At 43.2% G+C, this 18,136-nt stretch overlaps 1 protein-coding gene across 1 annotated transcript in view; it reads right to left on the bottom strand.

Annotated features, from left to right (window-relative positions):
• The window catches only part of LOC123764603 (alpha-1-inhibitor 3), a 188,026-nt gene that overhangs the window by 112,773 nt on the left and 57,117 nt on the right, over positions 1-18,136 (bottom strand). The window contains exons 2-4 of the mRNA XM_069314571.1: positions 11,294-11,481; positions 5,916-6,154; positions 1,681-1,797 (exon numbers count right to left, since the gene is read on the bottom strand). Of these exons, the coding sequence (XP_069170672.1) occupies positions 1,681-1,797; positions 5,916-6,154; positions 11,294-11,481 (544 nt within the window). The remainder of the gene's footprint in view (positions 1-1,680; positions 1,798-5,915; positions 6,155-11,293; positions 11,482-18,136) is intronic.

Genomic DNA, 18,136 nt, shown 5'->3' with positions numbered 1-18,136 from the left:
AGGGAACCTTGCGGTGCTACACTTGGCATTCTAAACTATATTTATATCCACCTGAGACAACCTCTTGCCTTCCTTGTATATTTTTTATGCAATCAAATGTTTTACCATTTATCCTACGTGGAGAGAGTCTTTCATGTGGTTCATTATCTAAAGCTTTAGAGAAGTCCACGTACACTATATCTGCTGTTCTGCACTTGGGTCTCAGCTAACATCTTAGTTTACTCGTGTTTCTTCAGGAAAGACGCAAGTTACCCTTCAAGAGCCGCAGTTACTTGGTTCATCCTCCAAGTGAATGGTATGTTTATGTCCCCAGAAGTGTGGATGACAATATTATTCCTGCAGGTCTCTGTCCAGGGTAAACACAGTCACCACAACCACAGGTTGTTCAGCCAGCAGCAGAAGGAAGCCCTCTCCCGCCCCCAGGACGATAGACCAGAGCCCCCAGGACGGTGTACCAGAGCCCCCAGGGCGGTGTACCAGAGCCCCCAGGACGGTGTACCAGAGCCCCCAGGACGGTGAACCAGAGCCCCCAGGGTGGTGTACCAGAGTCCCCAGGACGGTGCACCAGAGCCCCCAGGACTGTGCACCAGAGCCCCTAGGGCGGTGCACCAGAGCCCCCAGGACGGTGCACCAGAGCCCCCTGGACGGTGTACCAGAGCCCCCAGGACGGTGCGCCAGAGCCCCCAGGACGGTGTACCAGAGCCCCCAGGACGGTGTACCAGAGCCCCCAGGACGGTGCGCCAGAGCCCCTCACCAGAGCCCCCAGGACGGTGCGCCAGAGCCCCCAGGACAGTGCACCAGAGCCCCCAGGACGGTGCACCAGAGCCCCCAGGACGGTGCGCCAGGGCCCCCAGGACTGTGCACCAGAGCCCCCAGGACGGTGCGCCAGAGCCCCTCACCAGAGCCCCCAGGACTGAGCACCAGAGCCCCCAGGACTGTGCACCAGAGCCTCCAGGACGGTGCACCAGAGCCCCCAAGACTGTGCACCAGAGCCCCCAGGACGGTGCACCAGAGCCCCCAGGACGGTGCGCCAGGGCCCCCAGGACTGTGCACCAGAGCCCCCAGGATGGTGCGCCAGAGCCCCTCACCAGAGCCCCCAGGACTGAGCACCAGAGCCCCCAGGACTGTGCACCAGAGCCTCCAGGACGGTGCACCAGAGCCCCCACGACTGTGCACCAGAGCCCCCAGGACGGTGCGCCAGAGCCCCTCACCAGAGCCCCCAGGACTGAGCACCAGAGCCCCCAGGACTGTGCACCAGAGCCTCCAGGACGGTGCACCAGAGCCCCCCAGACTGTGCACCAGAGCCCCCAGGACTGTGCACCAGAGCCCCCAGGACTGTGCACCAGAGCCCCCAGGACGGTGCACCAGAGCCCCCAAGACTGTGCACCAGAGCCCCTAGGACTGTGCACCAGAGCCCCCAAGACTGTGCACCAAAGCCCCCAGGACTGTGCACCAGAGCCCCCAGGACTGTGCACCAGAGCCCCTCACCACGTCAAGTGAGCACCAATGAGCCCAGTCCTACTTAACCAGACCACAATAACGTTCCACTTTGAGAAGCGAAGTTTATTACAATAGTATTTTTCTCATTTTGTAAACATACTCACCAAAACTATATTACTTCATTGTGTGTTGTATTTTCGTCTCGTGTTCCTATCGTCTATTACCACAAGTGTGTCTCACCTTCTCGGGCTCGTCAGCGAGGTCGAAGTCGAGGTGGACGAGGCCGGCGGTGTTGTCGACGTTCTTCCACTGGGCGACGCGGGTGCCGGCCGGCGTCTGCACCCAGACCTCCGGGTACTGCCGGGGACACCAACACATTACTTGTCAGACCTCATGCAGTGGTCAAACATTTAGCCCTTCACTCACTACTTAATAAAATTATGAGAGATACTGGTTAAAATGGATTGAGTTATCTCTCTCTCTCTCTCTCTCTCTCTCTCTCTCTCTCTCTCTCTCTCTCTCTCTCTCTCTCTCTCTCTCTCTCTCTCTCTCTCTCTCTCTCTCTCTCTCTCTCTCCACACCACGGAAGAAGAATTGAAACAGGAATTTCCTTAAGTACTTTCGTATTAATACATCTTCAGAAGGAGTGATTTACAGGTCAAGAAGTGGACATATATAGGCAGGAGAGAGTGGTGGAGTGAGGTGAGGTACAATGACAAATGAATGGGAATTAGGTGGACACAAATATGAGCCGCATAAGAACTGCAGAAGGCCTATTGGCCCATACGAGGCATTTCCTATTCATACCCACCAATAGGCCCACACATGGATAATAATAGCATAAGATAGTAAATATTTACAATGAATTAGTGAGACAAATGAGTATCAATGATCCTACTCAAATCGCCCTCTAATTGATCTATCAAAAATGGATCTAAGTTATATAAACCACTGCTAACGTTCAAATTACTTTCTTTTGTAATTTGTGTCAGAGCAGATTCAATTATGTTCCTGTTATAGGTGCTTTTACAATTCATTATTGAAGAAGCAATCTTCCAATCAATTTGGTGAGCATCTTCTGACAGATGAACAAACAAAGCATTAGACAATTGGCCGTGTCTTACAGAGTATTTATATTGCGAAATTCTACATTTCAAATATTTAGATGTTTGCCCAACATAGAACTTATTACAGTCTTTACAATGTATTTTATATATGACACAATTATCACTACGAGGGCTGTTCCTAACTAATAGCTTACCAACAGTATTTTCGTAGCTAAACAATACATGTATATCAAAAAGTGTCAAGGCCTTGACAATATTCTCAAACACAGAGAAATATGGTAAACATAACACATTCTTTGGGCGAATATTTTTTCTGCATATATTATTATAATATGTACGACGTGCTTTGCTACGGCAAACTTCCAAAAAACTCAGTTGGTAACAAAGCTTGGGACCAATCGAATCAATATTCTTAAACTCTTCATCTAAGAATTCTGGACTCACAACTCGAAGAGCTCTTAGATACATTGAAGAAAAAATAGATTTTTTTCACATTGTATCTATGCCTTGAAAAATAATGAACATAAGATAAATTATTCGTAGGTTTTCTGTAGATACTAAACTTTAGTGAAAAATTTCCCTGTGAATAAGTACATCTAGGAATGGCAAACATTTATCAATTTCAGTCTCCACAGTAAATTTTATAGCGGTGACTTGATCATTAAAGTTTGGCTACAAATTCGTCAGTGTTTACATCTGTAGGCCATATACACAAAATATCATCAACATATCTAAACCATGGAATGATTCCAGGGGTAATTTTTGAGACAAATTTCTTTTCGAAGAATTCCATGTACAAGTTTGAAAGCAATGGCGATAAATGATTCCCCATTGCCATTACAAAAGTCTGTAAATAATTCTCATTATTGAAGGTAAATGTACATTCTTTAATGCACAACTTAACAAGATTGACAATAATATCAGCAGAAAGAGGTAAAATATGATTCATTAGTTCACGAGCAAGATAAATCAAGAATATCATCAACCGGTACCTTTGTAAACAAAGAACAAACGTCAAAACTGATTAACTTTACATCAGGAGTGACAGGAATACTATTAAATTTGTTAACTAATTCAAGAGAATTATTCAAATGAGAAGAGGAAATAGTTCCTAACAATGGGGACAAGATTTTGGTGAGCCATTTAGAAAGCTTGTAAGAAATGGATCCCACGGAACTGGGCAATAGAGACGCTGAGGTAACTCACCGGGTCAGCAGAGACGCTGAGGTAACTCACCGGGTTAGTAGAGACGATGAGGTAACTCACCAGGGTCAGTAGAAACGTTGAGGTAACTCACCGGGTCAGCAGAGACGCTGAGGTAACTCACCGGGTTAGTAGAGACGCTGAGATAACTCACCGGGTCAGTAGAGACGCTGAGGTAACTCACCGGGTCAGCAGAGACGCTGAGGTAACTCACCGGGTCAGTATAGAGATTGAGGCAACTCACTGGGTCAGTAGAGACGTAGTGGTAACTCACCGGGTCAGTAGAGACGTTGAGGTAACTCCCCAGGTCAGTAGAGAGGTTGAGGTAACTCACCGGGTCAGTAGAGACGCTGAGGTAACTCGCCGGTTCAGTAGAGCCGCTGAGGTAACTCACCGGGTTAGTAGAGACGCTGAGGTAACTCACCGGGTTAGTACAGACGCTGAGGTAACTCACCGGGCTAGTAGAGACGCTGAGGTAACTCATCAGGTCAGTAGAGACGCTGAGGTAACTCACCGGTTCAGTAGAGCCGCTGAGGTAACTCACCGGGTTAGTAGAGACGCTGAGGTAACTCACCGGGTTAGTACAGACGCTGAGGTAACTCACCGGGTTAGTAGAGACGCTGAGGTAACTCACCGGGTCAGTAGAGACGCTGAGGTAACTCAACAGGTCAGTATAGAGATTGAGGTAACTCACCGGGTCAGCAGAGACGCTGAGGTAACTCACCGGGTTAGTAGAGACGCTGAGGTAACTCACCGGGTCAGGTAGAGACGCTGAGGTAACTCACCGGGTCAGCAGAGACGCTGAGGTAACTCACCGGGTTAGTAGAGACGCTGAGGTAACTCACCGGGTCAGTAGAGACGCTGAGGTAACTCACCGGGTCAGTAGGGACGCTGAGGTAGCTCACCGGGTCAGGTAGAGACGCTGAGGTAACTCACCGGGTCAGTAGGGACGCTGAGGTAGCTCACCGGGTCAGGTAGAGAGGTTGAGGTAACTCACCGGGTCAGTAGAAACGCTGAGGTAACTCATCGGGTCAGTAGAGACGCTGAGGTAACTCACCGGGTCAGTAGAGACGCTGAGGTAACTCACCGGGTCAGTAGAGACGCTGAGGTAACTCAACAGGTCAGTATAGAGATTGAGGTAACTCACCGGGTCAGCAGAGACGCTGAGGTAACTCACCGGGTTAGTAGAGACGCTGATGTAACTCACCGGGTCAGGTAGAGACGCTGAGGTAACTCACCGGGTCAGCACAGACGCTGAGGTAACTCACCGGGTTAGTAGAGACGCTGAGGTAACTCACCGGGTCAGTAGAGACGCTGAGGTAACTCACCGGGTCAGGTAGAGAGGTTGAGGTAACTCACCGGGTCAGTAGAGACACTGAGGTAACTCACCGGGTCAGTAGAGACGCTGAGGTAACTCACCGGGTCAGTAGGGACGCTGAGGTAGCTCACCGGGTCAGGTAGAGACGCTGAGGTAACTCACCGGGTCAGTAGGGACGCTGAGGTAGCTCACCGGGTCAGGTAGAGAGGTTGAGGTAACTCACCCGGTCAGTAGAAACGCTGAGGTAACTCACCGGGTCAGTAGAGACGCTGAGGTAACTCACCGGGTCAGTAGAGACGCTGAGGTAACTCACCGGGTCAGTAGAGACGCTGAGGTAACTCAACAGGTCAGTATAGAGATTGAGGTAACTCACCGGGTCAGCAGAGACGCTGAGGTAACTCACCGGGTTAGTAGAGACGCTGAGGTAACTCACCGGGTCAGGTAGAGACGCTGAGGTAACTCACCGGGTCAGCACAGACGCTGAGGTAACTCACCGGGTTAGTAGAGACGCTGAGGTAACTCACCGGGTCAGTAGAGACGCTGAGGTAACTCACCGGGTCAGGTAGAGAGGTTGAGGTAACTCACCGGGTCAGTAGAGACACTGAGGTAACTCACCGGGTCAGTAGAGACGCTGAGGTAACTCACCGGGTCAGTAGGGACGCTGAGGTAGCTCACCGGGTCAGGTAGAGACGCTGAGGTAACTCACCGGGTCAGTAGGGACGCTGAGGTAGCTCACCGGGTCAGGTAGAGAGGTTGAGGTAACTCACCGGGTCAGTAGAAACGCTGAGGTAACTCACCGGGTCAGTAGAGACGCTGAGGTAACTCACCGGGTCAGTAGAGACGCTGAGGTAACTCACCGGGTCAGTAGAGACGCTGAGGTAACTCACCGGGTCAGTAGAGACGCTGAGGTAAGGTCCGGTGAGAGTGAGGATCCTGAACTTGACATTCTGGCTGGGCTCGTACAGGTACTTGTCCGTCTGGACGAAGGTGATGTCGCTGGTGCTCTTGAGGGTGAGAGAAACGGTGCGGTTGAGCTTGGCGCCGCCCACCACGCCCGCCACGTGTAGTGAGTGGGTGTACACCGAGGAACTCGGCACCGACACGTCGTAGCACGAACCTATCTTTCCTGGAACACGGAACAGTAACTCTATTTGTTATCACATCTATATAAATAAAAATGGAAACGTTCGTTTGTTCAAAATCGCTAATCTCCGAAAGTTCTTCACCGATTGCTTTGAAATTTTCACACAAGGTTCCATTCGCATCAAAGCGAGTTTTTGTATAAATATTATATTGATGTCACGTCTGTGACTGGAAAAAAACATACTTTTTTGAAAAACTGCGTTTTTCATGTGTTTTTCATGTAAAAGAAATCTTCGAAACCTCTTTACCGATTGCTTTGAAATGTTGACACAACGTTGCATTTGAATAGACGTATGTTTTATATTCGTACTATATACATGCCTCACCTGTGACGGGAAAAAACATGTTTTTTTTTTTTATATACAGCACCATCTGTTGGATGTAAGAGCAACACACGCTGTTTTCTTCCAAAATTCTTCACTACTTACTTTGAAATTCTGATTCAACGTTCCATTCGAATATGCGCGTGTTTTTATATGACTAATATATCGATGCCACACATGTGAAAGGTAAAAACATAATTTAAATAAAAAACAGCGCCATCTGCTGCATGTAAGAGCCATACACACTATAATAAATATGTTACGTTTCCATTTCAATCTTTCTGATTGCATTGACAAATTAAATTTTCATATATTTCGATTTTTTTCATTTTGATTTAATTATTTTGTGTGAAGGCGATGTGTCACAATAACGTGGCTGAAGTATGTTGACCAGACCACACACTAGAAATTGAAGGGACGACGACGTTTCGGTCCGTCCTGGACCATTCTCAAGTCGACAATCGACTTGAGAATGGTCCAGGACGGACCGAAACGTCGTCGTCCCTTCAATTTTCTAGTGTGTGGTCTGGTCAACATTTTGTGTGATATTGTGTTAGAATTCAGCTGTGTTGTTTACCATACCGTTCATTTCGTGAGTATAAGTATAGATGCCACACATCTGTGACAGTAAAAACATGCATTTCTGAAAAACAGCGCCATCTGTTGCACGTAAGAACAACTCATGCTATACTAAATATGTTATGATTCCATTTAAATGTTTCCAATTTCATTGATATATTGAATTTTCATAGATTTCGAATTATTTTAATTGATGTTCCCAATTTTCTGATGGGAACATCAGACCATTTGATGTTCCCAATTTTCTGATGGGAACATCAGATCATTTGGGAATGCATCGGACGAGGGAGTGGGGAATGGTGGGGAGGACGAGGGGACAAGGGAGGAGGTAATGGGGAGGACGAGGAGATGAAGGGTTGGGGACGCTGGGGACGAGGGGACAGGAGAATAGGAGAATGATGGGAAGGACAAGGAGACAAGAGAGGGGGGTGGATAGTGTGGAGGACGAGGGAACAGGGGAGAGGGGAATGATAGGGAGGCCAGGGGGATGGAGGAGAGTACGAGGGGACGGTGGATTGGGGAATGGTTAGAAGGACGAGGGGACGGTGCAGTGGGGAATGGTTGGGAGGACAAAGAGACAGGAGAGTGAGGAATGGTTGGGGAGGACGAGGGGACGGGGGAGGGGGAATGGTTGGGAGGACTGGGAGACAAGTGAAAGGTTGTTGTGGCTCAGCAACGCACATGCGTTGCTGGGATATTTCCAGCAACGCATGAAGGATATTTCACAATCTTAGACAGATCATCATTTTGGGTACCCTGGTATGTGAGAGTCTCTCAAGATTCTCCCACAGCTGACTGGAATGGCTCATTGCTGTGCACAGTGCACTGATCTTGTGCACAAGGTCCTATTTCTGTTAACCCTGGATAGTGACCTGGGATGTTGGGTATCTCCAGAATGCCCACTTAACCAGGAACACTTTCATAATACGGAGGCCGCCGTATGTCCAGGCAGGAAGTAGATACAGGGAGTTAAGCATACTTGCCACCAAAGAGTCAGTGAGTACATGGCTGGTGCCCGCGTGAGAGACAGAGGTCAGACGCCAGAGCGTCTGACCTCTGGGGTCAACCGGAGCGATGGTAAATAACAGCTATGACGTGGTCGTGACGTGTTCATGACGTCACTCCTGCTACTGCTCATCGAACGAGCTAATATGATTGATTCCCGCCCATTTGCTGCAATGCCATTGGTCAAATTGTAATCCCCTTGTATGTGCCACAAGACGCCCTGAGCTTCAGGCAAACACCATTCTTGTGAGGGATCTCTAGCAAAGTGGACGTGTTCTGTTCAGTCTACCGGCCAATAGACTGAACAACCGTCTATTCCTCACCGGTCAAGTTAACTCAGCGTCTGAAGATTATACGACACACTCGCCCAGAATCACGAGTGGGAATATATATTATTCAGAAGCCTAAAGTGACAAATCCCCAGAGCGAAACAGACTGGTATCAGGTAACCCCTGGTGACAAAGATCGTTGTGAGTGACTTAGAGTGAACTAAGGCGGTGCCGCCGCCTAAGTAATCTGTGTGTGACTTTACCACAGTGTACCTGTACCACAGCGTACAGTGTAGTGCAAGGTACCATATAACCTGCAGTACCCAGCCTGCACTCGGTCCAGAGCGTGTACCCCAGTACCTCTGTACTTCTGCGCCTCGAGCGCCCGCCGCCGCCCTCACACTACTACGTGACGTCACCACCTTGCTCATCGCCAGTGCCAGTGGGTGCGCGTGTGTCTGTCTGTTAAGCATACAGCCCTGCCCTACTGCAAGTACCCTCCGTGTCTACGAGCGAAGCCAGCTGTCAGGCCACCTACGAGTGCTTGTATAAATGTGCCTGAGTGAGTGAGTAAGGAATGGTACCCTTATCTGTAAGTACACGATCTTAGTCATTGTTTTATTGTGTCTGTGTTGATCTGAGGGATCAACCACAGTTCTCACCTTCTCATACCTGTCACAGGTCATAGGTGAATCGACGGTGAATGCGTGTTTATCTGTGTGGTATCACTGCATTTCACTCGTCTGTTGAATGTGAGCTTCACATACACCACACATTTAGTTATTGTGTGTGATATTATTGTGCATGTTATTGCCTGTCCCATTGACAGTGTATTTGTTGATTTATTGCATATTATCATTACCGAGTTTCCGGTTGGAACTCTTGTGATCCCTTTGCATACCGACAGTTAGGTTGCCGTGTTAATGATTGGCTGTCAACTGTGTTAAGTTAGGTGTTTCTCCACGAGTGGATACGAGTCGTTTAGCCAGACGTCAAGAGTCTCGCTAATATAACCATAGCTTTGCTGATACCAATCTAAAGTAAATCAAGCACCCTGTGTATTAGTGGTTAAGTTAGTAAATAAACTACTGTTAAGCTTTATGCGGTGTTTCCGTTGAACCACATCTGAATACTGCAAATTTTACACAAGCCTTCAGCTCTAAGTGTCTAACCTATCTTTATAGGTTAGGTTAGGTTTGGTAGCCGAAAAAGTTAGGTTAGGTTAGGTTAGGTAGGTTAGGTAGTCAAAAAACAATTAATTCATGAAAACTTGGCTTATTAGGCAAGTTGGGCCTTGCATAGTAGGCTGAGAAGTGCGTTCTGGCTACTAGGTACGACATATATATATATATATATATATATATATATATATATATATATATATATATATATATATATATATATATATATATATATATATATATATATATATATATATATATATATATATATATATATATATATATATATATATATATATATTGTGACGATAATCTCCTTCAAGAGATTGAGCCTGCTCTTCCCTCCACAATTACGTCGTTGAAATTATATAAAACTACTATGGAAGAAATGTCCAACAACGACAACAACACCAGCAAGGTTTGCCAGAGCGCAAAACGTTGCAGCCAGGGACACCTGTTCAGACTCAAACCGCCAAACTACCTGTTGATCGCTACCGGCTCCGCTGATTGGTCGCCGGTCTGGCTGCAACTGCACTCGCCCCCCCATACTACTTGATGTCTGGGGTCGCCACGACCTCAGACCTCAGAATGTTCAGTGCTTTCGTGGTTACCACTCCTCCCGGCTAGACGTTAGCGTGTACTGAGAGAGGTGGTAGCTTAAAGCCAATATTCCAGCACCTTCCCTTTATTTTGTGTTGCACTTCTTGTTATTTTATCTTAACGTAACTTTTCATTGTGTCATTTAATTATTCTTATTATTTTGATTGATTGATTTTATTATACAAATTTGTTTGTCCATTTTTTCATGTTTTGATTTATTTAACGTAATTAAAATTTCATTGTTAAAGTTTACTTGTGTTTTGTGTGTCTTCTCCTTACCTTACCACAGACGAAGTTCCAGTTTTTCTATTTTTTTTATAACTATGTGACGAGGCCATACCCCTAGCCTTAAACAGCCGAACACCAACGCGTTACCGTCACAATATATATATATATATATATATATATATATATATATATATATATATATATATATATATATATATATATATATATATATATATGTCGTACCTAGTAGCCAGAACTCACTTCTCAGCCTACTATGCAAGGCCCGATTTGCCTAATAAGCCAAGTTTTCATGAATTAATTGTTTTTCGACAACCTAACCTACCTAACCTAACCTAACTTTTTCGGCTACCTAACCTAACCTAACCTATAAAGATAGGTTAGGTTAGGTAGGGTTGGTTAGGTTCGGTCATATATCTACGTTAATTTTAACTCCAATAAAAAAAAATTGACCTCATACGTAATGAAATGGGTAGCTTTATCATTTCGTAAGAAAAAAAATTAGAGAAAATATATTAATTCAGGAAAACTTGGCTTATTAGGCAAATCGGGCCTTGCATAGTAGGCTGAGAAGTGCGTTCTGGCTAATAGGTACGACATATATATATATATATATATATATATATATATATATATATATATATATATATATATATATATATATATATATATATATATATATATATATATATATATATATATATATATATATATATATATATATACATATATATATATTATGTGTTTAAACTTTGTATTCTTGATATGGGAATAACGCGTATATAACATTTAATGAACAACAGGGTGTGGATTTGTGGAACCAAGAGTGGCCACAAGACGCCCCGTCACGAGGACATGTTTGTCAACTTAAAAATGTGACTTGGGTGATTGTCTCCAGTGTCCGTCGTGGTGTACTAACCTGCTGGAATGTCTAGAGTGGTCTGGGGAATGATGGTAATGTTCCGCTCCTCAGGCAGCTGCTGGTAGTCGTAGGCGGTGACTGCTACCGTCAGTTTCCCAGCTGGAGCTGACGGGTCGTCCACGACCACACACAGCTGGGCTGTTGTTCCTGCGACCCACTGCTTGGGCGTGGTGACCACGTAGCCTCTGTGGGGGGCACGGCGAGCTGTTAGTCCTTGCCTATCTCCACCATAATGAACACCAACTCAAACGGAAGCAATATTGAGTAGGTTGTGTATCAATTGCACATGGGTATCCAAGCCTTACATCGCATCAGGCTTGGATACCCATGTGCATGGGAAATAGGCTTACAGGTTCCGGAAGATGAGAGGAAATGTCAACACTGTGGAGAAATGCCCGACAGACCACTGGAACATTATTTAAGACAGTACAGAGTTACAAACCCATTAAGATTTCAACTTAGATTCAACAGAGCAGAAGAAGTTGTTAAACACATATGGCAAAATCTTACTGAAGCGACCATACAAGTCATAAATACTCATACTCCGCCCAAGTAAGACAGAAACAAGCAACACTTAGTGGGCCAGCCAGAGGCTTAGGGCCCGCACAGGAATATCCCTGCCCCCCCCCCCCCCCAAAAAAAAATCATACAAATTAATACAAGCATGCCTAATGCCAAGCATTAACTATTTATTGGCATTAATTAATGCCAATTATTTATATATCTATATAGATAAAAATGGAAATGTTCGTTTGTTCAAAATCGCTAATCTCCGAAAGTTCTTCACCGATTGCTTTGGAATTTTCACACAAGGTTTCATTCGCATCAGAACGGGTGTTTAAATACATATTATATTGATGTTACGTCTGTGACGGAAAAAAAACATGCTTTTTTGAAAAACTGTGTTTTTCATGTGAAAGAAATCTTCGAAACCTCTTTACCGATTGCTTTGAAATTTTGACACAACGTTGCATTTGAATAGGTGTATGTTTTATATTCGTACTATATACATACCTCACCTGTGACAGGAAAAAAACATGTTTTTTTTTATAAACAGCACCATCTGTTGGACGCAAGAGCAACACACGCTGTTATCTCTCAAAATTCTTCACTAATTGCTTTGAAATTATGATACAACGTTCCATTCGAATATGCGCGTGTTTTTATATGACTACTATATAGATGCCACACCTGTGCAAGGTAAAAACATAATTCAAAGAAAAAACAGCATCATCTGTTGAGCGTAATAGCAACACACACACACGCTATACTAAATATGTTATGATATCCACTTCAGTGTTTTTGATTGCATCAATAAATTGAATTTTCATAAATTTCGATTTATTTTAATTTTGATTTAATTATTTTGTGTGACATTGTGTTGGAATTGAGCTGTGTTGTTTACCTCACCGTTCATTTCATAAGTAGAAGTGTAGATGCCTCACTTGTAAAAGGTAAAACATATTTTTTTTAAAGAAACAGCGCCATCTGCTGCATGTATGAGCCATACACACTATAATAAATATGTTACGATTCCATTTCAATCTTTCTGATTGCATTGACAAATTAAATTTTCATATATTTCGATTTTTTTTCATTTTGATTTAATTATATTGTGTGATATTGTGTTAGAATTCAGCTGTGTTGTTTACCATACCGTTCATTTCGTGAGTATAAGTATAAATGCCACACACCTGTGACAGTAAAAACATGCATTTTTGAAAAACAGCGCCATCTGTTGCACGTAAGAACAACTCATGCTATACTAAATATGTTATGATTCCATTTAAATGTTTCTAATTTCATTGATATATTGAATTTTCATAGATTTCGAATTATTTTCATTTTGATGTAATTATTTTGTGACACTGCCCCTGAATTGAGCTTCGTTATTTACCATACTGTTCATTTCAAGAAAATAGTTTATTTTTTATTTCTTCATTGTTTTCCATTTGGTTTTTAATTGTTTTTCTTACATTTCAGTGATGGGAACATTAGATCATTTGATGTTCCCAATTTTCTGATAGGAACATCAGATCATTTGGGAATGCATCGGACGGTGGTGTGGGGAATGGTGGGGAGAACGAGGGGACGGGAGTGGGGGATGGTACTGAGGACGACGGGACAAGGGAGGGGGTAATGGGGAGGACAAGGAGATGAAGGGCTGGGGACGAGGGGACAGGAGAATTGAGAATGATGGGAAGGACAAGGAGACAAGAGAGGGGGGTGGATAGTGCGGAGGACGAGGGAACAGGGGAGAGGGGAATGATAGGGATGTCGGAAAATCCGACACCATTTAATAATCATACAGATAATAGCTGTATTATAAACAAGTTACCCATAGAAAACGTAACTTGTAATGGAATTACCGTCTAAAGAAAACGGGATATCATCACCACATACTATTATAATTCACCAGCTATTTTGCTGGGAATTATTCTTAAATACATTAGTCTTTGGACTTTACCATCATAAAAACATCTTATATAAATTAACTTAATTATCAATATTAAAGTAGAGTAAATGTGACCCTTCTATCACTTTCTGAAATGTGGACAATGTAGGCCAGGCGTTAGAGTGAGGGAGGAGGGCAGCCATTGTTGTGTCACCTCCGAGACGTGTGGAGCAAATTCGGCTCCTATCATATCTGGACAATGTCGGCCAGTAACGTCAATAGTATGGAGTGTTAAACAGCCATTGTTTATACTAGACCAGAGGCTCACGGGAGCAAATTCGGCTCCTGTTAATTTTACTTGGACGTAGTGTTATGGAAACTAAAAGTGTACCATTATCAACACGCTGTCTACAAATTCAAGTTAAGTGTCTATCCAAAACCCGTTTATCATTCATTTATGGCCATTAATGTCAGGATATAGGGTGATACGGTTAGATCACGAAATCGCCTCAAACTAAAGGTAATTAAGCCAGGTCTTCATTGTTCCATGTACTGTATAGTGTTTTCTCTGATATAGCCTGTCATATATAGAACCTGGCTTCACAGCTAGCACCCTTTTGACAGGTCAAGACGAGGAAGACTTTGTGCACCAGTTACTGGGTGATGGAAGCTACCTCAAAGAGGATAATTTGGTGTCTACACCCTAGTTATACCTGGTGGACTAGCCTGCTGTACTATAAGATAAGGAACCTCTTCAATGTATGTAGTTAATTCTGTAGTTTGATTGGCTGCATATAAATTCATTTAATAAACCCCCCCTAATGTGTAGAGGATCGATTTGTGAGATTATGAGATTATTGCAGAAATACAGTCCACTTAACATCATACAAATTGCTATCGAAGTATACAAATTAACGTAAATATAAATTCTATATATATTCATATAAATTAAATAAATATAAATCTCACAGGTCGGTTCCCACATTATTTGGACCTTCGGAACCGGAATATTTGGTCCTTTGAACCCACATTTGGTCATCTTAGTACTGGATGAACCAGTTAACCAGTGGATTCATTAAATATACTAGTGCAGTGTTATTTAAACAAAGGCCAGCCAGTCAAAGACAGCGGCGAAGCCTCGTGGGAGTTCAGGAGCCCCCCCTCAACTGAGTTCAGCTTCGTCAGCGGTTTCATGCACACCCACAGATATTTGGTGGCGTGTTATTTCGTGAAATGACAGCGCTAATATAGAAGCCAGCCAAATTAGTGGCTGTGTCCTCGCAAGATTGTTCACGGATTTCGTGGTGTTAAATTTCGCGAGAGATTATCTACGAATTTTGTGGAGTTTATTTCGCGAGGTCACTAATAATATTTAATACTTCTAGATAATATTAGAAGTTTCATAGAGGCTAATTAAGAGGCTATTATCAATTATTGTGTATATTATTTCTCCAAAATAGAGAATTATTTAATATATATTGCACTAGTGATCACAGTATAATATTTACTAATTGCCAACCCACAACAGGGTAGGATATTACCATTGACTAGTTGAACTATTATCGTTCATCCTAGTCCCATTATTACCATAGTCAGTTGTACTATATTGAACAACCTAACACCATTAATGAATGGTCCAGACCCTATTTTGGGTGTAATTTTTATTAACTCGAATTGAGTTGTATATATATTAATTTACTTATGATCATTACACCTTTGAGTGATTAATTAGTGTCTCTACCATCCTAGGGTGATATAGAAGAGCTAACCTAAAGGTACTTCCAGTGACACTGGTTTATCACTCAAATCATTAGTGTATGATTGTATATATATAATGTGTATTTATTTTAAGTGCTAACCTCTAGTAGAGGTAGGATTATTGCCTAGTGAGTTCAGAATTTACCCTAGGCTACCATTAGTGTTTGTTCAGTATTATGAGCAGCCCAAGTACAAGCCCCACAAGGCTTCACCAACTAGCCAGTATGGATAATGCAGGGAGAATGAAAAGAACCCTTGCAGGTCTTAAAGGCCACTTAACAAGACAGATCAAGAAATGTGAAGATTTGTCACAACAATCTCAAGTTGATTATGCTGACCTGGAAAGCTATTATCAAGCAGCTGCAGGTAAATTTGAGCAAATCAAATGTCAAATAGCAACATATGTGGCTGAACTTGCCAACACCAATTTATCAGAAACAGAAATAGACGACATTATGGTTGATCTTGCGAATTATGAAGATCACACTCAGGCCACGTTACAGCCTTATGTCAAATTAATTGCCCAGAACAAGGCAACAGCAACAACAACAACAGTTGCATCTAATACGAGTCAAGCAGAAGCTCGACTCCCTCCAATTAATTTACCCACTTTCTCAGGAAAAGACGAGGAAGATTGGGACGAATTTTGGAACAAATTCGTTGACCTTGTAGACTCAAAACAATCTTTACCAAAGAGTAGTAAATTCTCTTATTTGCAAGGCCAATTATCAGGTGAGGCTAAAACAGTAGTATCCCATCTGAGATTAACTAATGACGGCTATGATCTGGCAGTAAAACTCCTCAAGGATAATTATGCTGATCCAGAAGTAAGAACATCACATTTAGTTCATGAGCTGTTGCATTTACCCCCACCGGAGGCTTCAGCTGATTCACTCCAAGTCTTCAAGCTGGAGGTAGAATCATTGATCAATGCCCTCAGCCTGACAGCAGATACAAACGGGGCTGAGTGGGTCTTGAAAATAATTGTCCAGGAGAAAATACCTAGGGACATATTGAGACAAATAAGTGCTCATTACAATAAAAGCATCTTATCCATGAATGAAATATCTGAAGGTTTAAAGTCAGTAGTTCATCAATTACGAACACATGACAAATTAAAACCACCAAGTAAACCCTCAGAAACCAATAATAGTAAACCACAGAGTACCAAAGGTACTCCAAATCAATCTAGACAATATAATTCAACACCAAAGTGGAACAGTGGCAGTGTGGGCGTATATGCAGTGGGACCCTCCAAGCCTATAGTTACTGTGTCATCCAAGAACGTGACACCAAAGGGTACTGGAAGCTATGGAACATGTTTGTTCTGCAATGAGAAACATTCAATATACCACTGCTCTAATTTTCCTGATAGTGACGCCCGTGTTGAGCGACTCAAAGATTTGCAACATTGCACGAGGTGCCTCAGGAAACATAACATCAAGGATTGTGATACCCAATTACACCCTTGTAATAGGTGTAACAAAGGTCAGCACCATGCAACATTGTGCAGAGACACCAAAACAACGTCTCCAAACCCCAAGGTGGAAGATAGCATTCCCACCACAGTACAGTACTGCAAGGTGCAACAAACAAAGAGTGTCCAATCGGCAAAGTCTAAAGGTAATACGACTTTGCCTACTGCCCAAATTACCATCCTGAATAAGAGGGCCAAGGTCCATACCCGTGGGTTGTTTGACCAAGGATCCCAGAGAACATATATCACTAAAAAGTTGGCAGATGAATTACAATTAAATCCTGTAGCCCAGATGTCATTCAATATCTCAGGGTTTATAACAGATGCAGGACCTCAAGTCTACCAGGTGGTACAACCATCAGTACGTTTAGGCAGGTACATCTGTCGAGTACAAGCCATTGTGGTGGACAAAATACCAGTAGACCTACAAGTTCAAGGTCTGAGAGCAACAGCCAAATTCCTGAGAAATAGAGGAATAAAATTGGCAGATAATATTAAGTCTGATCACCTCACCGACTTCGGTCTCCTTGTAGGGACAGACTATTGTCATCGATTCATCGGTAGCCCTACTAAATATCAGGGTATAACCATGTTAAACTCTGCAGGAGGTAAATTACTCTCAGGCCCAGTATCAAGCCTGAGGAGACCTATGCCTGCAGATAAACAATACCAGTAGAAATCTAAATTTGTCAGCTGATTATATTTCTCCAGTAGCATTATACTAAGGAGATTACAGCTGACTATAGCAACAGAGGTTGATGTTAGTATCATCATTTAAAGCTGAAGATGAGTTCATGAGGCCTCAGTGGCAAATCAGTGAACAGTAGCCTAAAACAGCTACAAGTCACTGCGACCAATGTCACTGAACCCACTGCAGTCTCAGAACCATACTTTACTTTAATGATGAGCTATTCAATCTTCTGAATCAATTAACTAAATTAAACCCCAATAAATCTGATGACTGATTTGATACATTTATTATTTAATCAAGATGTATTCCTTGGGCCTCAGTGTTTATATATCAGTGACCAGTTACCTGAACAAACTTCAAGTTATATCTAATGTCACTGATCTCACTGCAGTCCCTGAATCATACTTGACTGTAGTACTTGATCACATTCAGTCTTCTGGGTTAAATAATATGTATAAGGCTTGAATATTAGCCTTTCAAGAGTTGACAGGGAAATGAAATCGCATTAGACTTCTAACC

The sequence above is a fragment of the Procambarus clarkii genome, chromosome 79 (assembly GCF_040958095.1).
Source record: "Procambarus clarkii isolate CNS0578487 chromosome 79, FALCON_Pclarkii_2.0, whole genome shotgun sequence".
NCBI classification, from domain to species: Eukaryota; Metazoa; Arthropoda; class Malacostraca; order Decapoda; family Cambaridae; genus Procambarus; species Procambarus clarkii.
The sequence above is the reverse complement of the archived record's forward strand: the minus strand, read 5'-3'. Positions and strand labels throughout refer to the sequence as shown.